The sequence below is a fragment of the Myotis daubentonii genome, chromosome 13, assembly GCF_963259705.1.
Source record: "Myotis daubentonii chromosome 13, mMyoDau2.1, whole genome shotgun sequence".
Taxonomy (NCBI): domain Eukaryota; kingdom Metazoa; phylum Chordata; class Mammalia; order Chiroptera; family Vespertilionidae; genus Myotis; species Myotis daubentonii.
The window spans coordinates 41,686,678-41,703,540 of NC_081852.1; the positions used below are offsets into that span (position 1 = coordinate 41,686,678).

Here is a 16,863-nt window from a genome sequence, read left to right on the forward strand (position 1 = left end):
TTCAAGTCTTTATCTCTGCCACCTATAAACCAAGTGTCCTTGGATAGGAAGGATATTTCACCTTTGTGTGCCTCACTCTTCTCATCTCTGAAATGGGGAGGGTAGCAGTCCTGACCTCAGAGGGCTGTTGTGAGCATTACATGAGATGATTCAGCCAGAGCATAATGTCAAACGCTAAAAACATGAGCTATTGTTTGTGGGTTCTGGTACCCACACAGGCACTGGAATCCAGATGGAGAAGGACCAGCTGAGAGACATTGAGTTTCTTTAGACTTGGTTTATGGAAGGCTGGACCAGTTACTGGCCTTGTGATTTTGGACATGTCAGTGGACATGTTTGTGCCTCAGTGTCCATATCGGTTAAATGGGGGTGGATTAAACTGTACCAATTTCACTGAATATAAGGACTGAGTACGTTGTTTTCATAGGAGAATAGGGTCTACCACATCATAAATACTTCAAAGTTATATCACTGTGAGGATCGTTTTTACCTATTGTAATGATGCACCACAGTGTACTTACCACCTCCAGGAGCACTTTAATTTTTTTCAAATCTATCATGAATAATCATGAAATGACGTCCACATCCATGCGATTAAGGGACACATTCAAGAATATCCATGAAATAAATGCATAAGAAGTGGAATTGCTTGAAAGACAGGTATGTGCCTTTTCATTTTAACAGACATGGTCAAATCCACCTTCAAAGAGAAAGCATGAATTCACACTCCCACAAACAATTCACTCATTCATTCTTCATTCATTCCAGTAGTCATTCATTTTCTCAAATATTTACTGAGCCAAAATGTGCCAGGCACTACTCCAGCCAATGGATATTTGTTAGTGAGCAAAACAAAGATCCTTGCTTACCTGGAACATGTATGTTAGCAGATGGTAGGTACACACGAGTAATTGAGTGTGGTTTTAATTTTTATTCCCCCCACAACTAATAAAGTTGAGGACTTTTTCTCATGTTTATTGACCACATGAAAATCCTCTTCTGTGAAGTGACTATTCAAACATTTTGTCCATTTAAAAAAATACTTGGGCGTCTTTGTGTTGTTTTTAGTTCTTTATGAAATCTGGATATAAGTCCTTTTGTGGATATATTCATTGGAGATATTTCTCCCAGTCTGTACCTTGCCTTTTGAGTATCTTAAATGGTATCTTTTGATGAATAGGTAGGAATTTAAATACTAATTTAACTAAAGACCTATTTATTGATCTCTTATAATTAGTACTTTTTGTGGCCCATTTTTGAAAAATTTTTGCAGAGTTCAAGGTCTTAAAGACTTTCTCTTATGTCTCACACTAGAGGCTTTATAGTTTTATTTCTTTTGTTTTGTTTTGTTAATCCTCACCTGAGGATATTTCTCCATTGATTTTTAGGGAGAGTGGACAAGAGAGGGAAAGACAGAGAGAAACATCGATGTAAGAGAAACATGTCGATTGGTTGCCTCCTGCACGAGCCCCGACCGGGGCCTGGGCCAGGGAAGAGCCTGCAACCGAGGTTCGTGCCCTTGACCAGAATCGAACCTAGGACCCTTTGGTCCGCAGGCCAATGCTCTATTTACTGAGCCAACCCAGTTAGGACTATTGTTTTATTTTTTAAAGGATGGGGAAATTAGAAGAGACAGAACTCAGGAATGTCATTCCTCCTGGTACGGAAGAGGTGGATAACGGCTAACACACCAGAGTGCGTCTGGCTCGTTCAGATGAGGCGAGAGTCTTGTTCTGCAACCTGCGCCTTCCTCAGACGGGAACGAAACAAAGTTCATAGGAGGGAGGTACAGAGCCGAACCCACTGACAACTGGGCTGGTGTCGATGTCCTTCGGATCAACCAGAGGTTTCAAGGTGAAATGCTGTAAAATGTGGGTCAGTAGTAAAAACAACTCCATGCGGGCCAGGCCTTCTCCAACACACACTCTTTTTCCTGAAAATGACACATACATTAAATATGCATTCCATGCTACTTCTGAGTTAGCACACAAAGACGCTTAAAAAAGATGGGACAAATAAGTAAATACATATATTAATAAAAGCCAAATTAACCTATGGCTTCTCCTACCTACATCGAAACCTGGTTTTCTTCATTTCCTCAGCACTTGTTTTGTGTGCATGCTATATGAAAAGATCTTTTCTGTGCACCCACGTTGGATTGGCTTTGCCGAGACCTGTCAGTGACATCTTTCTACACACACACACACACACACACACACACACACGCTCACCTTAACATAACACACACACTGCACTTTTCCATCTACCTCCAAACCAAGACTCATCAATAGGTTTGTGTCTCCTCATTGGATTCTAAAGGATAATCTTAACCTTGCCATGTCCCTGCTTTACAAAATTCCAAGAGCTTACCATTGCCAAGTATGAAAAGAAACATCACAAACTAGCCACAAGCACTATCATTCACTAATTCCCAAACAGACTGCCAATCTCAGGTGTTATCTCAGATTCCAGTCATTCCTCCAAACGGAATAGCTTTCCCCTTTGCTCTGCCGGCTGATACTCTCCACATCTTTCTGGATGCAGCTCAGAGGTCGTTTATCCTATGCAAACTTCTTTGACCTGCTCAGGGTATGTAATTCACTCCCTCATCAGTTTTCCTCAACCCTCACTAATGCTTCTTTACCGCACCCTTCACACGAAATTCTAATTATTCACCTGTCTCACAGACTGGAACATACGCTCTTAAGGTAAGGCCTTAGATCTTATAACGGTACCCACAGTGTCAGGACCAAAGCGAACCTGCAAGCCCTGTGATGCGAATAGAAATCTCCAGCAGGCGCATTATACAGGAAGAAAGATAAGGAGGAGGATAGCAGTCTTGCTTTGGGATCATCTCTGGGAATCGCACATAATTTGCTGCCATGAGACCAAGTGATTTTCTTAGATATCTAATCAGGAGCCAATCTCCAATTTTTGCCTCTGTTTCAGTGACTTCTATAGGAAAGGCCCTTCGCCCCCTGCTCTTCCCGCTGTTTCTCCATTGGAGTGCGCTGAATATTCTCTATTTCTCCCACCTCTCAGTCCATTCTGTGTGTGTTTGTCTTTTATGCTTGCTCTGTGTTGAGGAAGCCAGTTTTTATGGACTGCATAAACCCTGAAGTTAGTGCCTTCTGGATTCTGAATAAACTCAGAGGATTAGGTACTGAAACCACCAGAGTATTAATTTCCTCGATCCCACCCTGCCAGGCCACAGGCTAGCCAGTGGCTGTTTTCCTCCACCTACAGATGCATCTCCAGTTGAGGCATCCTGTATCTGCTAAAGATCTTGCCCTAGCTGGTTCTGCTCAGTAGATAGAGCGTTAGCCTGCGGACTGAAGGGTCCTGGGTTTGATTCTGATCAAGGGCATGTACCTGGGTTGCAGGCTCAATCCCCGGCCCTGATCGCATGTGAGAGGCAACCAATCGATGTGTCTCTCACATCGATGTTTCTCTCTGTCTCTCCCCATCTCTTCTAGTCTCTCTAAAAATCAATGGAAAAACATCCTCGGGTGAGGATTAACAAAAAAAAATCTATTTGGGTTCCAGTAACAGCCTCCTTCCCTCATTCCTTCCATCCTCGGATGGGAATGTCTTTCTGCTGGTGCTCGCCCCTAAGTACCGTCGCGCACCTCGTTACTTCCCTCAACCCTCCCTCACCTCTGAAACGGTCTTTTCGTTCAACTTTCTTTAGTTGACCTTTTTGAGTATGCCACCTATTTTCCCCCCGGGACCCTGATAAATTAAAGAAAGATACTCAAATGCTTCCTGCAAGAAACTTTCTCCTACCCCCCAACTACTCTGCCCTCTGCCCCTGCCCCCTGGGCTCCCACAACAGCCCCTCAAAGACCATTTGCCTTTCTGGGGTCTCACTGCCTATTAATTTGGCTTCCTCTTTCTTAGAGAGAGGGTCTGTTTCTTATTCACATTTAATCCTTGGATCTGAAATGAGTCTGCTACATATAGGGTCCTAGTAAAGTGTATCGAATGAGCTGGCTTCTCAGGGAAGGTGAGGAAAGTCTTAGTGGAGTTGAACTTCTAGGAGGAGCTCTAAGGAATCTCAGTGGTGGATTATGGGACAGAACTCAGTGAGCAGCCTCCAATCCAAAGAGAAATAACCTGGACTTTGGGAGTGGTGCCTCTGGCCTCATGCAAATGACAACTGGTCCAGCCCAGTGAAGCCTCCATGCAAAGCTCTTCCTCATTTCATTTGACCCCTGAATATAGAGAAAAAAATGAAGCTTGCTTGCCTGCTGAAAAGGGCATGAAGTAGTTGCTCTTCTTAAAGTTGCCACTTTCATCTAGGAAGTGTCCGGGATCAAACTGATGTGGGTTGGGAAACTCTTTGTCATCATGCAGGAGAGAAGTCAGGGATGTGACTATGGCTGTGCCCTGATACAAAGAGAAACAGATAAACTGGATTATAAAGAAGGTTACGGAGCTTGGAAAAAAGTCCCTTGTCTACTCCTTTTGATTTATAGACGAGGAGCTTGAGGCATAAAAAGGAGGATTTATGTACTTCACGTCCAGGGCTTGGTCTTCAATCATATGATGCCAGTTCATGGACCCCAAGGCCATCAGCACTTGCTTTTCAGGAAACTAAGGACACTCCCTAGAGAGCATTGTTCTCCATAAATTGCACTATTGTCTAAAAGTGCTGATGTCACTGAAAATACAGCCCATTCTCTTTGAAACCAAGTATGAGGTCCTCCTCAAAACGCTACCGGCGTGGCCATGTTCTTGAAAACCCTTAATTTCCCAATCAGAATGAAAAACGGGTATGAATCCCCTCCTACTACTATGTTCTTTCAATAGTGAATTGTTGCTTTTTCTTTTTCTCATGAAAATTGTGATCACTAAGTGAAACAGATAGTTGAGGAGGCAGGGGGAAGGTAGGATGCTGGCTCAGTGATCACAGTAATAAAGCCTACAGTGGGAAGCAGTAAGTGGACAGCAGACTGGGCTCAGGGGCAGGCAGAGTATCCTGAACATCCTGTGGGAATCTAAGCAGTATTATATTTATACAATAGGGTCAACCAACTAGAACAGTGGTTCTCAACCTTCTGGCCCTTTAAATACAGTTCCTCATGTTGGGACCCAACCATAAAATTATTCTCGTTGCTACTTCATAACTGTAATGTTGCTACTGTTATGAATCGTAATGTAAATATCTGCTATGCAGGATGGTCTTAGGCGACCCCTGTGAAAGGGTCGTTCGACCGCCAAAGGGGTCGGGACCCACAGGTTGAGAACCGCTGAACTAGAAGGAAGGGAGCGTGTCATCAGAGGGTGAGGAGCCTGAGTCAGGACCGTGCAATGCCTGTAGGAAGTTAGGCAGCCTGTGATTCTAACCACAGTGAGAGGGGAAAGCTGAGGTTCCTGTGGAGGCGTGTAGATGAAACATCTCTCACCTTCGGAATAAAGTATCCTCTGAACTTAATGTCCTGGTTCACCAGGTGGGGCAGGTTGTTGGGGACGAGGTCAATGTATCTCTGGATCTCGTGGATCACGGCATCCATGTAGGGCATGTGGCTCTTGTCCTGCATGCAAGGGCTCCGCTCTCTGCCGACCACACGGTCAATCTCTTCCTGGGCTTTAGCTGGCGAGGTAGGAATGAGAATTTATGTGAGATGAAAAGACTTAAAACGATCTTCTTAATTTTGGTTACATTGTGGTGGGAGATGGGGAGAAGGGAAAAGTACACATGGCTACTACCTCCTTGAGGGGAAAAAATAAACAGAATTTCAGTCTCCTGGCAAATTGGGATCTCATTAGAGACTTCAATATATGTACATGTAAAACACAACTGCACCATGAAATTCATTTCTCAACTCTGATTCTCTACTTTGTGTATTTTTGTTTGATAGACTCAGGGGTCTGGGATCTTGAAGGCTCACTACAAACCATGTAGTTTAATCTTTGTGTATGAAGCTTTTGTTTTATTAAATCTGTAACTTCCAAGGGGGTAAGAACTAGCCAGTGAGGTAAATGCTTAATAAATAGAGCACCTAAATAAGATGTTTAGTTGGCTCTGCATATAGGAACAAGAAGTAATTTAACCTTTATTTAGCATGCAAAATTTGACAGGCATGCTGCGCCATTTATTACATTACTTTATAAATTTCTCAAAAACAGTACTAAGTGTTGGGTATTAGTTTGTGTATCTTAAAAATGAAGAAACAGGTCCAGAAAAGTCAATATATTTCTTAAGGACATCCAGGTATTATGTGGTCTTTCTCATTCCCAAGCCTACAATCTTAGAAATTGGGTAAGATTACTGAAAGTAGTTGTTAATGAATTATATTTTTCCTTTATCTACAAAGGGTATCCTGTTAATAATATATAGCTTAAGTAAGACTGTTCATTAGTTAAAAACAAATGCTTGTTAACTTTTCCTTTGTGGGAAAGACTCTGTGAATGTTACGAAGTATTACCGTCTCCCTTAACCAGATGAAGAGCTGGTCTGACACAAATCGAGGACAGTCCACCAGTGCAGCGAGGACAGTGACCTCTGCCCTTCTGCCATTTAAATAGATTTTTCTCACCCAACTGGTGTGGCTCAGTGGTTGAGAGTCGACCCATGAACCAGGAGGTCAGGGTTCAATTCCCGGTCAGGGCACACGCCCAGGTTGGGGGCTCAATCCCCAGTAGGCAGCCAATCAATGTGTCTCTGTCATCATTGATGTTTCTATCTCTCCATACCTCTCCCTTCCTCTCTCTCAAAAAATCAATAAAAATACATTTAAAATAAATAGTTTTTTTCTCTTTTTGTAATAATCTAATTTGAATGTAAGTTAGTGATGGAAATTTTCTCGTACATCGTCTAGGCAGATGAGGAGTGGGATAGTCATAGTGTTGCCTGCTCATTTCTACCTGAAATTTTTATCCTGCCCAACATCTGCGAGCATACCTGCGACCTCTGGGTGCTTCAGCAGGAGCAGGAGTCCGTATTTCAGGGTGGTGGTCGTTGTCTCCGTTCCCGCACTAAACATATCCCATATGGTAGTGACCAAGTTGTCCATGGTAAACACAGACTGTTTATTGTACTTTTCCTAGGAATGATGTATTAGAATTACTTGATAAATTAACGAGCCTTTGAGATACCATAACGTAACTCCATATAACATCATTATTTGCTTAATTTGCTTATTTGGCCAATTAAGCCAGACGTTAGAGAGTGTAATAGCTAAAGGTAAAGTCAGATGAGCTGTGAGGATTCCTTCAAACAGTTTAAATAAAATCAGAGCTATAAACTTTCAATAAGTCCTTTCTGATTCCTCACTTTCTCACCCATGAGAGCCATTCAGTTCTTTCAAACGTAATTTTTATCAAGTCATCATGGCTAGTCCCTGTCAGTTCTAGCATTTATTGTCTATTTCATTGTCTAAATTTCACATTTGAGCTCCAGAACCACTCACCCCCTAACAGCATCACTGTTCCCAATGTCGCCAGTAGTTACACCCATGATAGTTCCTCAGTAACTTCGAGGACTCCACACACTTGATCATCGAGACCTATTTTGTCATCTGTTCATCTGAGCCAGTTTCCTCTAAAACTACCTCATCTGGGAAGACTTCCTAGTATCTTTCTGAAGGTTAGCCTTTCTAGATGCCTATCCATTCCTGTGTTCCCTCACATGTTACATCTTGCATTCATGGAACTTATTTTATGAATGCTATATGTTGTTTATCATTAATCTTGAATGTGTGTGTACTTCTTTGCGTATGTGTGTGAATGTGTGTACGTGTGCGTGTATTTCAACCTGTTCCAAATAAAGATCCAGCTTTAATCATGTAAATCATTTTTAGGAAGCATCTGGGGCTATCTCAAGACACCCAATATGATTTGCACAAGTAAGAGATTGCACAAGCAATTAATACAGCCTTAGGAAGGAGCTTCGGATTTAATATCCCAATTTCACTGAAAAGATCAGAACTCATCCGAGCCACATCACCCACAAAAGATGAAGCTGCAAATCAGGGTCATTTATACCTTTTCCATTTTAATCATGAAGTAGTCAATAAAGTCTCGAGGGTTACTGAGGTCCAAGGATTCCTGGTGTTCTTTTATTTGCTCCAAAATAAATTTTTTCTGTTCAGTAAAGTTGTTAAAGAATTCATTATGACTTCCTGGGAGATAATGCACTAAATAGGGGAAAGCATTGTAGATCTGAAAGAGTACAGAATAATTCATTCATTTACTCACCAAACTCTCATTGGTCTCTATTGTGTATCAGACACTTTGCTAGATGCTGAGTAGGTGAAGATGAATCGGGCGTGCATCCTGCACTAGCACATACTTGGCCATTCCCAATCCTGGAGTTTACTGACTCTGCTTTAACCGGCACCTTCATGACCTAATACCGTTGGTGGGCGCTGGAACAGTTTATTCGGGCTGGTAGCTTGTATCAAACTCGATAGAGAATCAAGAAGTCTGGATTCTAGGTCTAGCTCATTAACGGTCTTCGTTAGTCTGCTTTGAGAACATGCTTCCTATCTGAGGGCGGTAGTTTCCCGTTCCAAAAAATGAGGAGTTGACTCTTTGTTCTCCAGGGTCCTTCCCAGGCGGAACATTGAAAAACCTTCTGATCCACACAAAACTTTAGTTGTTAATGATTATATATCAGAGGTTACTAATATTTTCTGACTGTGTCCTATAGCAAGAAATACATACATTTTACACCATTACCCTCTTAATCTATAGAAAAAAAAGTTTCTAAAAAAATACCTTATCCTTTGATGCAGTTTAATATAATATTTTTCTTTCTATTGCTATGTTTCATGCTTTAAATTTAACACATTGAGTTGATTTGATAACTCACTAATTGCTTACAAATGATAGTTTGCTAAACATCACTTCAGCCATTTTGAAATAGGGCAAAGGGATGGGGTAGGCATAAGCAATAGATTAGTCAGAAAATTATTTCTCATTTAAAGAGAACCTTGACTTTACCTGTATCCAAGTGGTGCTTACAATCCTCAAGTTTTCATTAAAATAGTGTAGCAAGGTCAGCAGCTTCTCGTCGCTGTACTCAAAGCGGCTCTGGAAGATAACGGAGCAGATCACATTGCAGGGAGCACAGCCCAGGAGGAGAGAAGGGTTGCAGGGAGATGCTGAAAACAACAGGAGTTAAAAGTTAGAGCAGAATGTTCATAGGCATCTTAAGTTGACCGTGTAAAATAACCGAGAAAGGTTGACTCCAAAGGTTGTTTAAGTATAGGAGCTACCTAGACATGCCACCCTCACCATAAACGTAGCATGCCTAAAATAAAATGTGTTGTGTTTCCCCAAACATAACTGTCTAACCCAGTCCAGTTTATCAATTTCCCTCAAGTATTCTTCTATTTACAGCATTCGCCAAATAAGAGCCACGAGGTAATTCACAAGATCTTTTAAAAATAGCTTTTAAATTTTATTTATTATAATATTATTGACTGTATTCCCTATGCTGTACTGTACATCCCCACGACTATTTTGTAACTTCCGATCTGTACTTCTCAATCCCTTCACCTTTCTCACTCACTCTCCCAACCTCCCTCCCCTCTGGCAACCATCCTTCTGGTCTCTGTGTCTACGGGCCTGTTTCTCATTTGTTTATTCACTTACATAGTTCTTTAGATTTCACATAAAAGTGAAATCATATGGTATTTGTCTTTCTCTGACGGACTTACTTCACTCAGCATGACACCCTCTAGGTCATCCATGCTGTCGCAAAGAGTAGGAGTTCGTTCTTTCTGTGGCAAAAACACCTTTGAAGGTGTAAGATTTAGCCTTCAGTGTGATGCTTCATGATGCCCATAAGAAACTGAGCAACCTAAGTAAGAAAATCAAGAGACTGGGGACACCTGAAATCTTACTTTACAAAACACAGCTGAAAAAGTCGGGTGTGCTTTTCTTGTAGAAGAGATGATTTATGAGAGAAATTGGACTTACATTCCGGTATTTGAAAAACGATGTTACAGTACAGCAAGCAGGCTTTCTATATGTAATAAAGAATATGACTCCATTCTTTGGTATGGGTCTGCTGACAGCTTTAAGCCTTACCTTTTCTTCCTCTTCTCACATCTGGACAAACTGGTTTTTAAAAGCTCAGGTGTTCCCTTCTTTGGCACAAGCAGGGTGTTTAACCACACAAGCCCTGGCGGGCACAGGGAACCCCCTCTCACCCCCTAACCACCATAGAAACCTCACCCCAGCGTCCTTTCCCTCCTCTGTCAGGCCATTCTGGGGTCTGCTGAGGAGCCACCGCCCCTCCCCAGAAAGCCTCCCTTCCCACCTACACTCCGGCGTGAGCCGTGATGCCGCCCTGTGCGCGGCAAGGTTTTGCCATAAATTCTACCCCTGAACCACCAGTGCTTTATTTTCAGTTCACTGAGATGTAATTGACATTCAGCACAGTATGTTTCACATGCATAGCATAACGACTTGATGTACATATATTATGAAATATGCGCAAGGTTTCTCAAGAAGCTACTAGAGAAATTACTAGTTTTTCAAGTTATTGTGGCTAAACTACTAGCTGACTGCCAAAACCCGAGTTCTCCTCTTCTTCCGGGGCCACAGACAGCCGTGTTTCCAGTTCTCAGAGGTGGGTTAGCCCTGGAAGTTACAGCTCATGGAAGAGAAGCTGCCATGCCGGGCTCCTCCAAAACACAGCTGGCCCTTTTCCTTGTTCTTTGCTCCTTCCACTCCCACAAAGAGGGATGAATCCCGGGTGACACTGGAAGCCACATGGTGAAGCTATCAAAGCCCCTATCAACCTGGCACCCGGAGAACCTGAAAAAGCCCACCGCTTCCCCTCTTCCTACGGGGACGTGAGCAAAAAGCGAGCTTCTGCTGTCCCTGAGCCACCCCGTCTCTGCAGTCTATCTGTAAAGCATCACCCAAGCTGCTCCTGTCAATTACACAGACACACACCGTTGGTTTTCTTTAAAGCTTCCACCAGGCACAAGGCTTCCTCTCGAATTCTGTCTTCAATGGTCTTCTTGCCCATTCCCATGTTCCGCAAAACCGTGAGGGAGAAACGCCGGGTGTGCTTCCACATTTCTCCATTGCTGAAAACAATTCCTATTGGGACAAAAAATAAATGAAAAAGGATAACTTCCATTTTCATGAATCCTAGCTGACAGGCTTTATCTCAGAAAATGATAATGTCATTAAGCAGAAATGTCAATATCATGGTGCCAGCCTCAGACATTCCCACTGCGCCCTGTTCGCCTGCCTTCCCTCTTACCCCAGCCTGGATGCTCACTGTCAAGACTCTCGGCTTGACATCTTACTAGACTCTTCATCATCCATGAACTCCTCTAAACTTCACAGCAACTCTGTGAACCAGTTTTTGTCCCCATTTAACTGATAAGAAGGCTGAAGATCATGGAGACAAAATGCTTACGCCTTAATCACACAGCTAATAAATCATGGTGAGCCCAAGTAATAGATTAAATGTTCAGGGCCAACTTCTGTGCATGGTAAGCGAAAACGGAGCCAATTCTTGGAAGGAGAGACAGCTCTGATGCATTGGAAGGAAGCTCATGAAAATCTATTCCTCAGATAAGGGACGCAGCCGGAGTCCTTCGCATGTTAACATTCTCCCTCTCTTTGTGAAATACCTTCCATGAAATGTGTCTTAACACCAAGGAAGGTCAACATTAGACGTCCAGAGTCAAGATAGGACTAGGGAGGAAAAATAACGCTCGTAGGAAGCTTGTCCAAGAAGATCTTCGAGAACAATTCGGAGGAGGGAAGGACCCTACCCAGGCCTTATCTCCTTGCCGGAACCCAGTGACCCTCCTGAGGACGGGGAAGTTTTAAGTCCAGCTCCAAAAACAAATGGAAGATAGTTCGAGTACTTCAGTTGAAAAGCTTTTCCTAATATCAATTCCAACCCTTTCTATGTGTTTCTCCATAATCTTCTTTTTAGAGCATATTTGTGCTTTATGCTTTGTATTCTATTGAACTCAAATATTTCTTATCCTTTTTATTTTTTTTTAATATATTTTATTGATTTTTTACAGAGAGGAAGGGAGAGAGATAGAGAGTTAGAAACATCGATGAGAGAGAAACATCGATCAGCTGCCTCCTGCACATCTCCTACTGGGGATATGCCCGCAACCCAGGCACATGCCCTTGACCGGAATCGAACCCGGGACCCCCCAGTCCGCAGGCCGACACTCTATCCACTGAGCCAAACCGGTTTCTGCTCTTATCCTTTTTAGATGAGAAGATTAAAGGTAAGGTTGGAAATATTCCAAACTTACGTTGGTTCCATGCATACTATACACGTTTTCTGAAATAATCTCTTGGCAACCAGGACCCAGGACAGAAAGCAAAATATTTGGTGACTAAAATAACGCAGTCAATTTCTTCCCTCTCGTTCTCATTCTTAGCAGGCCATAATTTAAAACGAGCAGGGCTTAGTCACCAATAGAACATTGTGGTGAGCTGGTTTGCATTGAAATTATCGTTTTATGGCAACATGTGTCGCCTTCATCATTTTAAATATGGATTAATTGTCCTTTACAGAAAATGTTGGAATTATGACATTTCCATAAATTTCTATACATGCTTAAAGTTTCTCAGTTCCTTCGCCCATTTGGAATCTTGGCAACTTGCAAATCCGCACACATTCCCCACATGGAAGCATACCTAATCCCCGGGAGAGGTAGTCTATCACCGGGAAACTGCCTCTGCCAGCGAACTCCTCGCCCCGGTCGATCAGGGCTTCCTTGATGGCCTCGTACCCGTGCAGCACCACCGTGGGCCGTGGGCCCAAGTAAACAGTGAACACCGGGCCGTAGACCTCCGCCAGCTGGGAAACAAATAGGAGACACCAGAATAGTGAGAACTCAAAACTGAAAAGGTGGCTCCAGCCCGTTTTTCTCAGTGGTTAGAGCGTTGGCCCTCAGACTGAAGGGTCCCAGGTTCAATTCTGATCAAGGGAACATACCTTGGTTGCAGGCTCATCCATGCGTGCAGAGGCAACCAATCAACACATTGATGTTTCACTCTGTCTCTCCCCCTCCCTCCACTCTCTCTAAAAAGCAATAGAAAAAATACCCTCAGGTGAGGATTAACAAACAAAAAACTAAAAAAGTAGATAAATGAGAGAAATATTCTTTTTTTAAAAATATATTTTATTGATTTTTTACAGAGAGGAAGGGAGTGGGACAGAGAGGTAGAAACATCGATGAGAAAGAAACATCAATCGGCTGCCTCCTGCACACTCCCTACTGGGGATGTGCCCGAAACCAAGGTACATGCCCTTAACCAGAATCGAACCTGAGACCCTTGAATCCACAGGCTGATGCTCTATCCACTGAGCCAAACCGGTCAGGGCAGAGAGAAATATTCTTAACCTTACCAAAGACATTTAATATTCATTCACTCATTATAAAAAATTTCAATTTCTAGATCCAATAACTTAATAAGAATTCCCATTGCTTAAATGGGAATTATCAATATATTATTAGTAATATAGCTGATATTATTACCACCAACAGTCATCCTTTATTCAGCTTCTACTATGTGACTCTGTCATAAATTTTATATTATTTTATTTCTTCTTTTCTGCGAAACCTCTAATTGCTGCAAGTTTCTCCTTCCTTCCTATAGTTATAACTGATATGTTTCTTCTGTTTAAGGGAAGCTTCTTCATGTTGCCCCAGGTGTAGACAAATAATCGTCGCTCCTTATCCGTTTTCTACATCTTCTCTTTAGCATCAGAGACCTCTACGTTTCATTACTACATCCGGACAAGGCAGCCTTGTTACAGACCTTTCCCAGCTCCTCTTGTGGCCACGTGACTAGGCTGCCATGATGTTAGCAGGAGTGATGTGTGTCCGTCCTACACTGTTGCACAAATGGTCACCCATGCTTTCCGTTTCTCCCCCTACTCATGGGTTGACCCCACTCTGACCCCTTGGAGATGGCCCCACTGTGACCACCAAAATGAAAACAGTAGCCTCAGTCAACAAGATGGAGAAAAACTGGTTCTCTGAATGACCGCACAGAAGAGAGGCAGCCCACCCGCAATCATTTCAACATCATAGACAGAAATAAGCTCTTGTCTTCTTTAAGCCATTGCATTATCAGGGTCCTTCTCTTATGGCAGCTTATTCAGTATATTAAATGATATAGGACTTTCCAATAGTCCAGTGTTTGAGTCCTGCTACCTTATAATTCATTCTCCATATACAATTTCTTCTCCAATTCCTTCTCCAGAGTGATGTTTTCACACGGCAAATGGTGACATGACAGTCCTGTGAGCACGTTCATGGTATCACATTGTTCTTGTGCTAAGGACCAACATTCTTTTTAAAATTATTTAAAATATATTTTTATTGATTTCAGAGAAGAAGGGAGAGGGAGAGGGAGAGAGAGAGAGAAACATCAATGAGGAGAGTGAATCACTGATTGGCTGCCTCCTGCATGCTCCCCACTTGGGATCAAGCCTGAAACCAGGGCATGTGCCCTGACCAGGAATCAAACCGTGACCTCCTGGTTCATAGGTTGACGCTCAACCACTGACCCATGCCGGTCAGGCTAAACACCAATATTCTTAAAATCCTTGTAAGACCTGCATGCTCTGGTCCCTGCTGACCTCTCCAATATCATTCACACCATGTTTTTACTCTAACAAGCAAGTCTTCTACAGATCGAAAAAGCCTGGGACAAACTCTTATCAGGTTCTTGTCTGGCTAATGCCTAATCTTTCTTTAGAGCTCAGCTCCAAATTCAGTTCCTCAGAGAACCCTTTGCTGACTGCTCCTCCCTCCCCTCGTCCTCCAAGCTACATGGCCTCTTTCTATAGGATCCGTACTACATGGTTTATAATCACACTTATTTGCATTATTATATCATAAATACATGCCTACCCTCTGGATTGTAAATTGCATAAAGCTAGGATCTTTTTTTTTTTATTCACCACTGAAAATCCCAGCACACATAAAAATAAGACTAAAATTTTACTGTTTGGGATAGCATGGATGGACCTAGAGGGTGTTATAGTAAGTGAACTGAGTCAGTCAGAGAAAGATAAATACCATATGATTTCACTTATATGTGGACTCTAAAGAACAAGATAAACAAAATTTAAACAGATTCACAGACACAGAGACCGCTGGCGGTTGCTAGAGGGGGAGGGTTTGGGAGACTGGGTGAAAGAGGTGAAGGGATGACGAAGCACAAATTGGTAGTTACAAAATCGCCACGGGGATGTAAAGTGGAGCATAGGCAACATAGTCAATAATATTGTAATAACTCTGTGCAGTGCCGGGTGGGCGCTGGGAACATCAGGGGGAACACTTTGGTAAGGGTATGACAGTCAAATCATTCTGCTGTGCGCCTGGAACTAATGCGAGCACCTAACGATTGCGCCTGGTCAAAGCAGGCATTCAATAACTTGCTGAACACATGCGAGACTAATAACCTGTGCACACTAATTATTATTCACCTTTTAAAGAAACGGAAATTGAAGCTCAGAGAGATTTTTAAAACTTGCCTAAGGTTGTAAGTTAACAAATGGATGTGCTGGGGTGCGAAACAGTCCCTTCGAATCCAGCCCAAAACACTGGAAGGAGCTGCCAGGGGCAGTGCCCTGGTAACCAGCGGTCTCGGGGGAGACCGATTTCAGCGGATCCCTTCAAGATTTAGAGAGCTACAGCTACATAAATAGTTAAGAGTTGAGCAGTTATTCACTCAGTCATTGAGCAAACATAATAGAAACCAAGGAAGTTCCTGAACCTTTAATTAGTTGCTTAACTCCACCTCACTGAGGTGTGCTTTTAGAAAAATGTTAGTGTTGTGACTCTGTAAATCAGTGGATTTTTTAAAAATTGAAGGTAGTTTCATTGCCAGTAGAATAATTACTACAAAGCGGACCTAGGTCGCAATATGAGCAGGAAATTCCTCCTTTTGGCAATTTCAACAATCACCTCAAGGATCTCACGCCCTTCTGGCCACCATCTAGCTGCACCCCACGTAAAATCATGTCTGGCAGAAAAGGACAAGGACTATACGATTTCACTCATATGTGGAATATAAAGCGGAAAGCAACGCACAAATAAACAAACCAGCTCACACACACAAACAGGATGGTGGTTACCAAAAGGGAAGGAGGGCTGAGGGGAGGAGAAGGAGGACAAAAGGGTGAGCTATATGGGGAAGGATGGAGACTAGACTTGGGATGATGAGCACACAATGCAATATATAGATGATATATTAATAGATTTGAAAACCTGAAACTGTAAAATGTTATTAATCAATGTTACCCCAGTAAATTTAATTACATTTAAAAAATAAAATTATACCTGGGTGTCCAATGGACACTTCCCTTTAAAACCACTTCTTTAACATATGGTGTCTGGGACCATATTTTACCTAGATATAGGACTGTTCTACTTACTCATTGCAAACAACTGGAAGAAAATTAATCATACTTAACCTTTTTTAAGGATTCATTGAAGTTTTTCATATTTATCTGCAGAATATTTCCAACGACTGGGAGAGGGGTGGGGCCAGGTGGCAGCTTTCCTTGGGCATAGCTTCGGTTCCATAGGAAAAGGAGAATCAAACAAGAAAGACAAATCGCCAGGACTGTGAAGAGATCCATTGATGCGCTTTGCATAAATGCAATTGAAAGTTTATCACCCAAAGATTTTGTGCAAACTCATCTCCCAACATGCACTACGTCTCTGAACTTTTGGGTAAATATTGTTTTATCTTCAGTGTCCTTTGGCCTGCTGGTAGAGAGTACAACAAAACAAAACAAAAAATACCTCATAGTTACACAACAGAGTTGTGATTACCAGAAGGGTAAAGAGGACTAGGAAGGTAAAGGGGGCCAAATAGAGGGTGAGGAAAGGAGAC

General features: G+C 42.4%; 1 protein-coding gene across 1 annotated transcript; it reads right to left on the bottom strand.

Annotated features, from left to right (window-relative positions):
• Positions 1-643: 643 nt before the first annotated feature.
• Positions 644-16,648, bottom strand: LOC132214162 (cytochrome P450 2C21-like). The gene is made up of 9 exons (XM_059660849.1): positions 16,439-16,648; positions 12,643-12,805; positions 10,915-11,064; positions 8,950-9,110; positions 7,990-8,166; positions 6,908-7,049; positions 5,409-5,596; positions 4,248-4,389; positions 644-1,933 (listed from the first exon to the last, which is right to left on the bottom strand). The coding sequence occupies exons 1-9, from the start codon at positions 16,619-16,621 to the stop codon at positions 1,752-1,754; spliced, it is 1,488 nt and encodes a 495-aa protein (XP_059516832.1). The 5' UTR covers positions 16,622-16,648; the 3' UTR covers positions 644-1,751.
• Positions 16,649-16,863: the final 215 nt, after the last annotated feature.

Excerpts from the sequence above, each read along its gene's own strand:
- LOC132214162 (XM_059660849.1), bottom strand. The coding sequence starts at position 16,621 with ATGCAAAGCGCATCAATGGATCTCTTCACAGTCCTGGCGATTTGTCTT. Across the intron at positions 11,065-12,642 it reads CTACCTCTCCCGGGGATTAG|GAATTGTTTTCAGCAATGGA; the intron begins GTATGCTTCCAT and ends TTGTCCCAATAG. Across the intron at positions 5,597-6,907 it reads GAAGCACCCAGAGGTCGCAG|CTAAAGCCCAGGAAGAGATT; the intron begins GTATGCTCGCAG and ends CTACCTCGCCAG.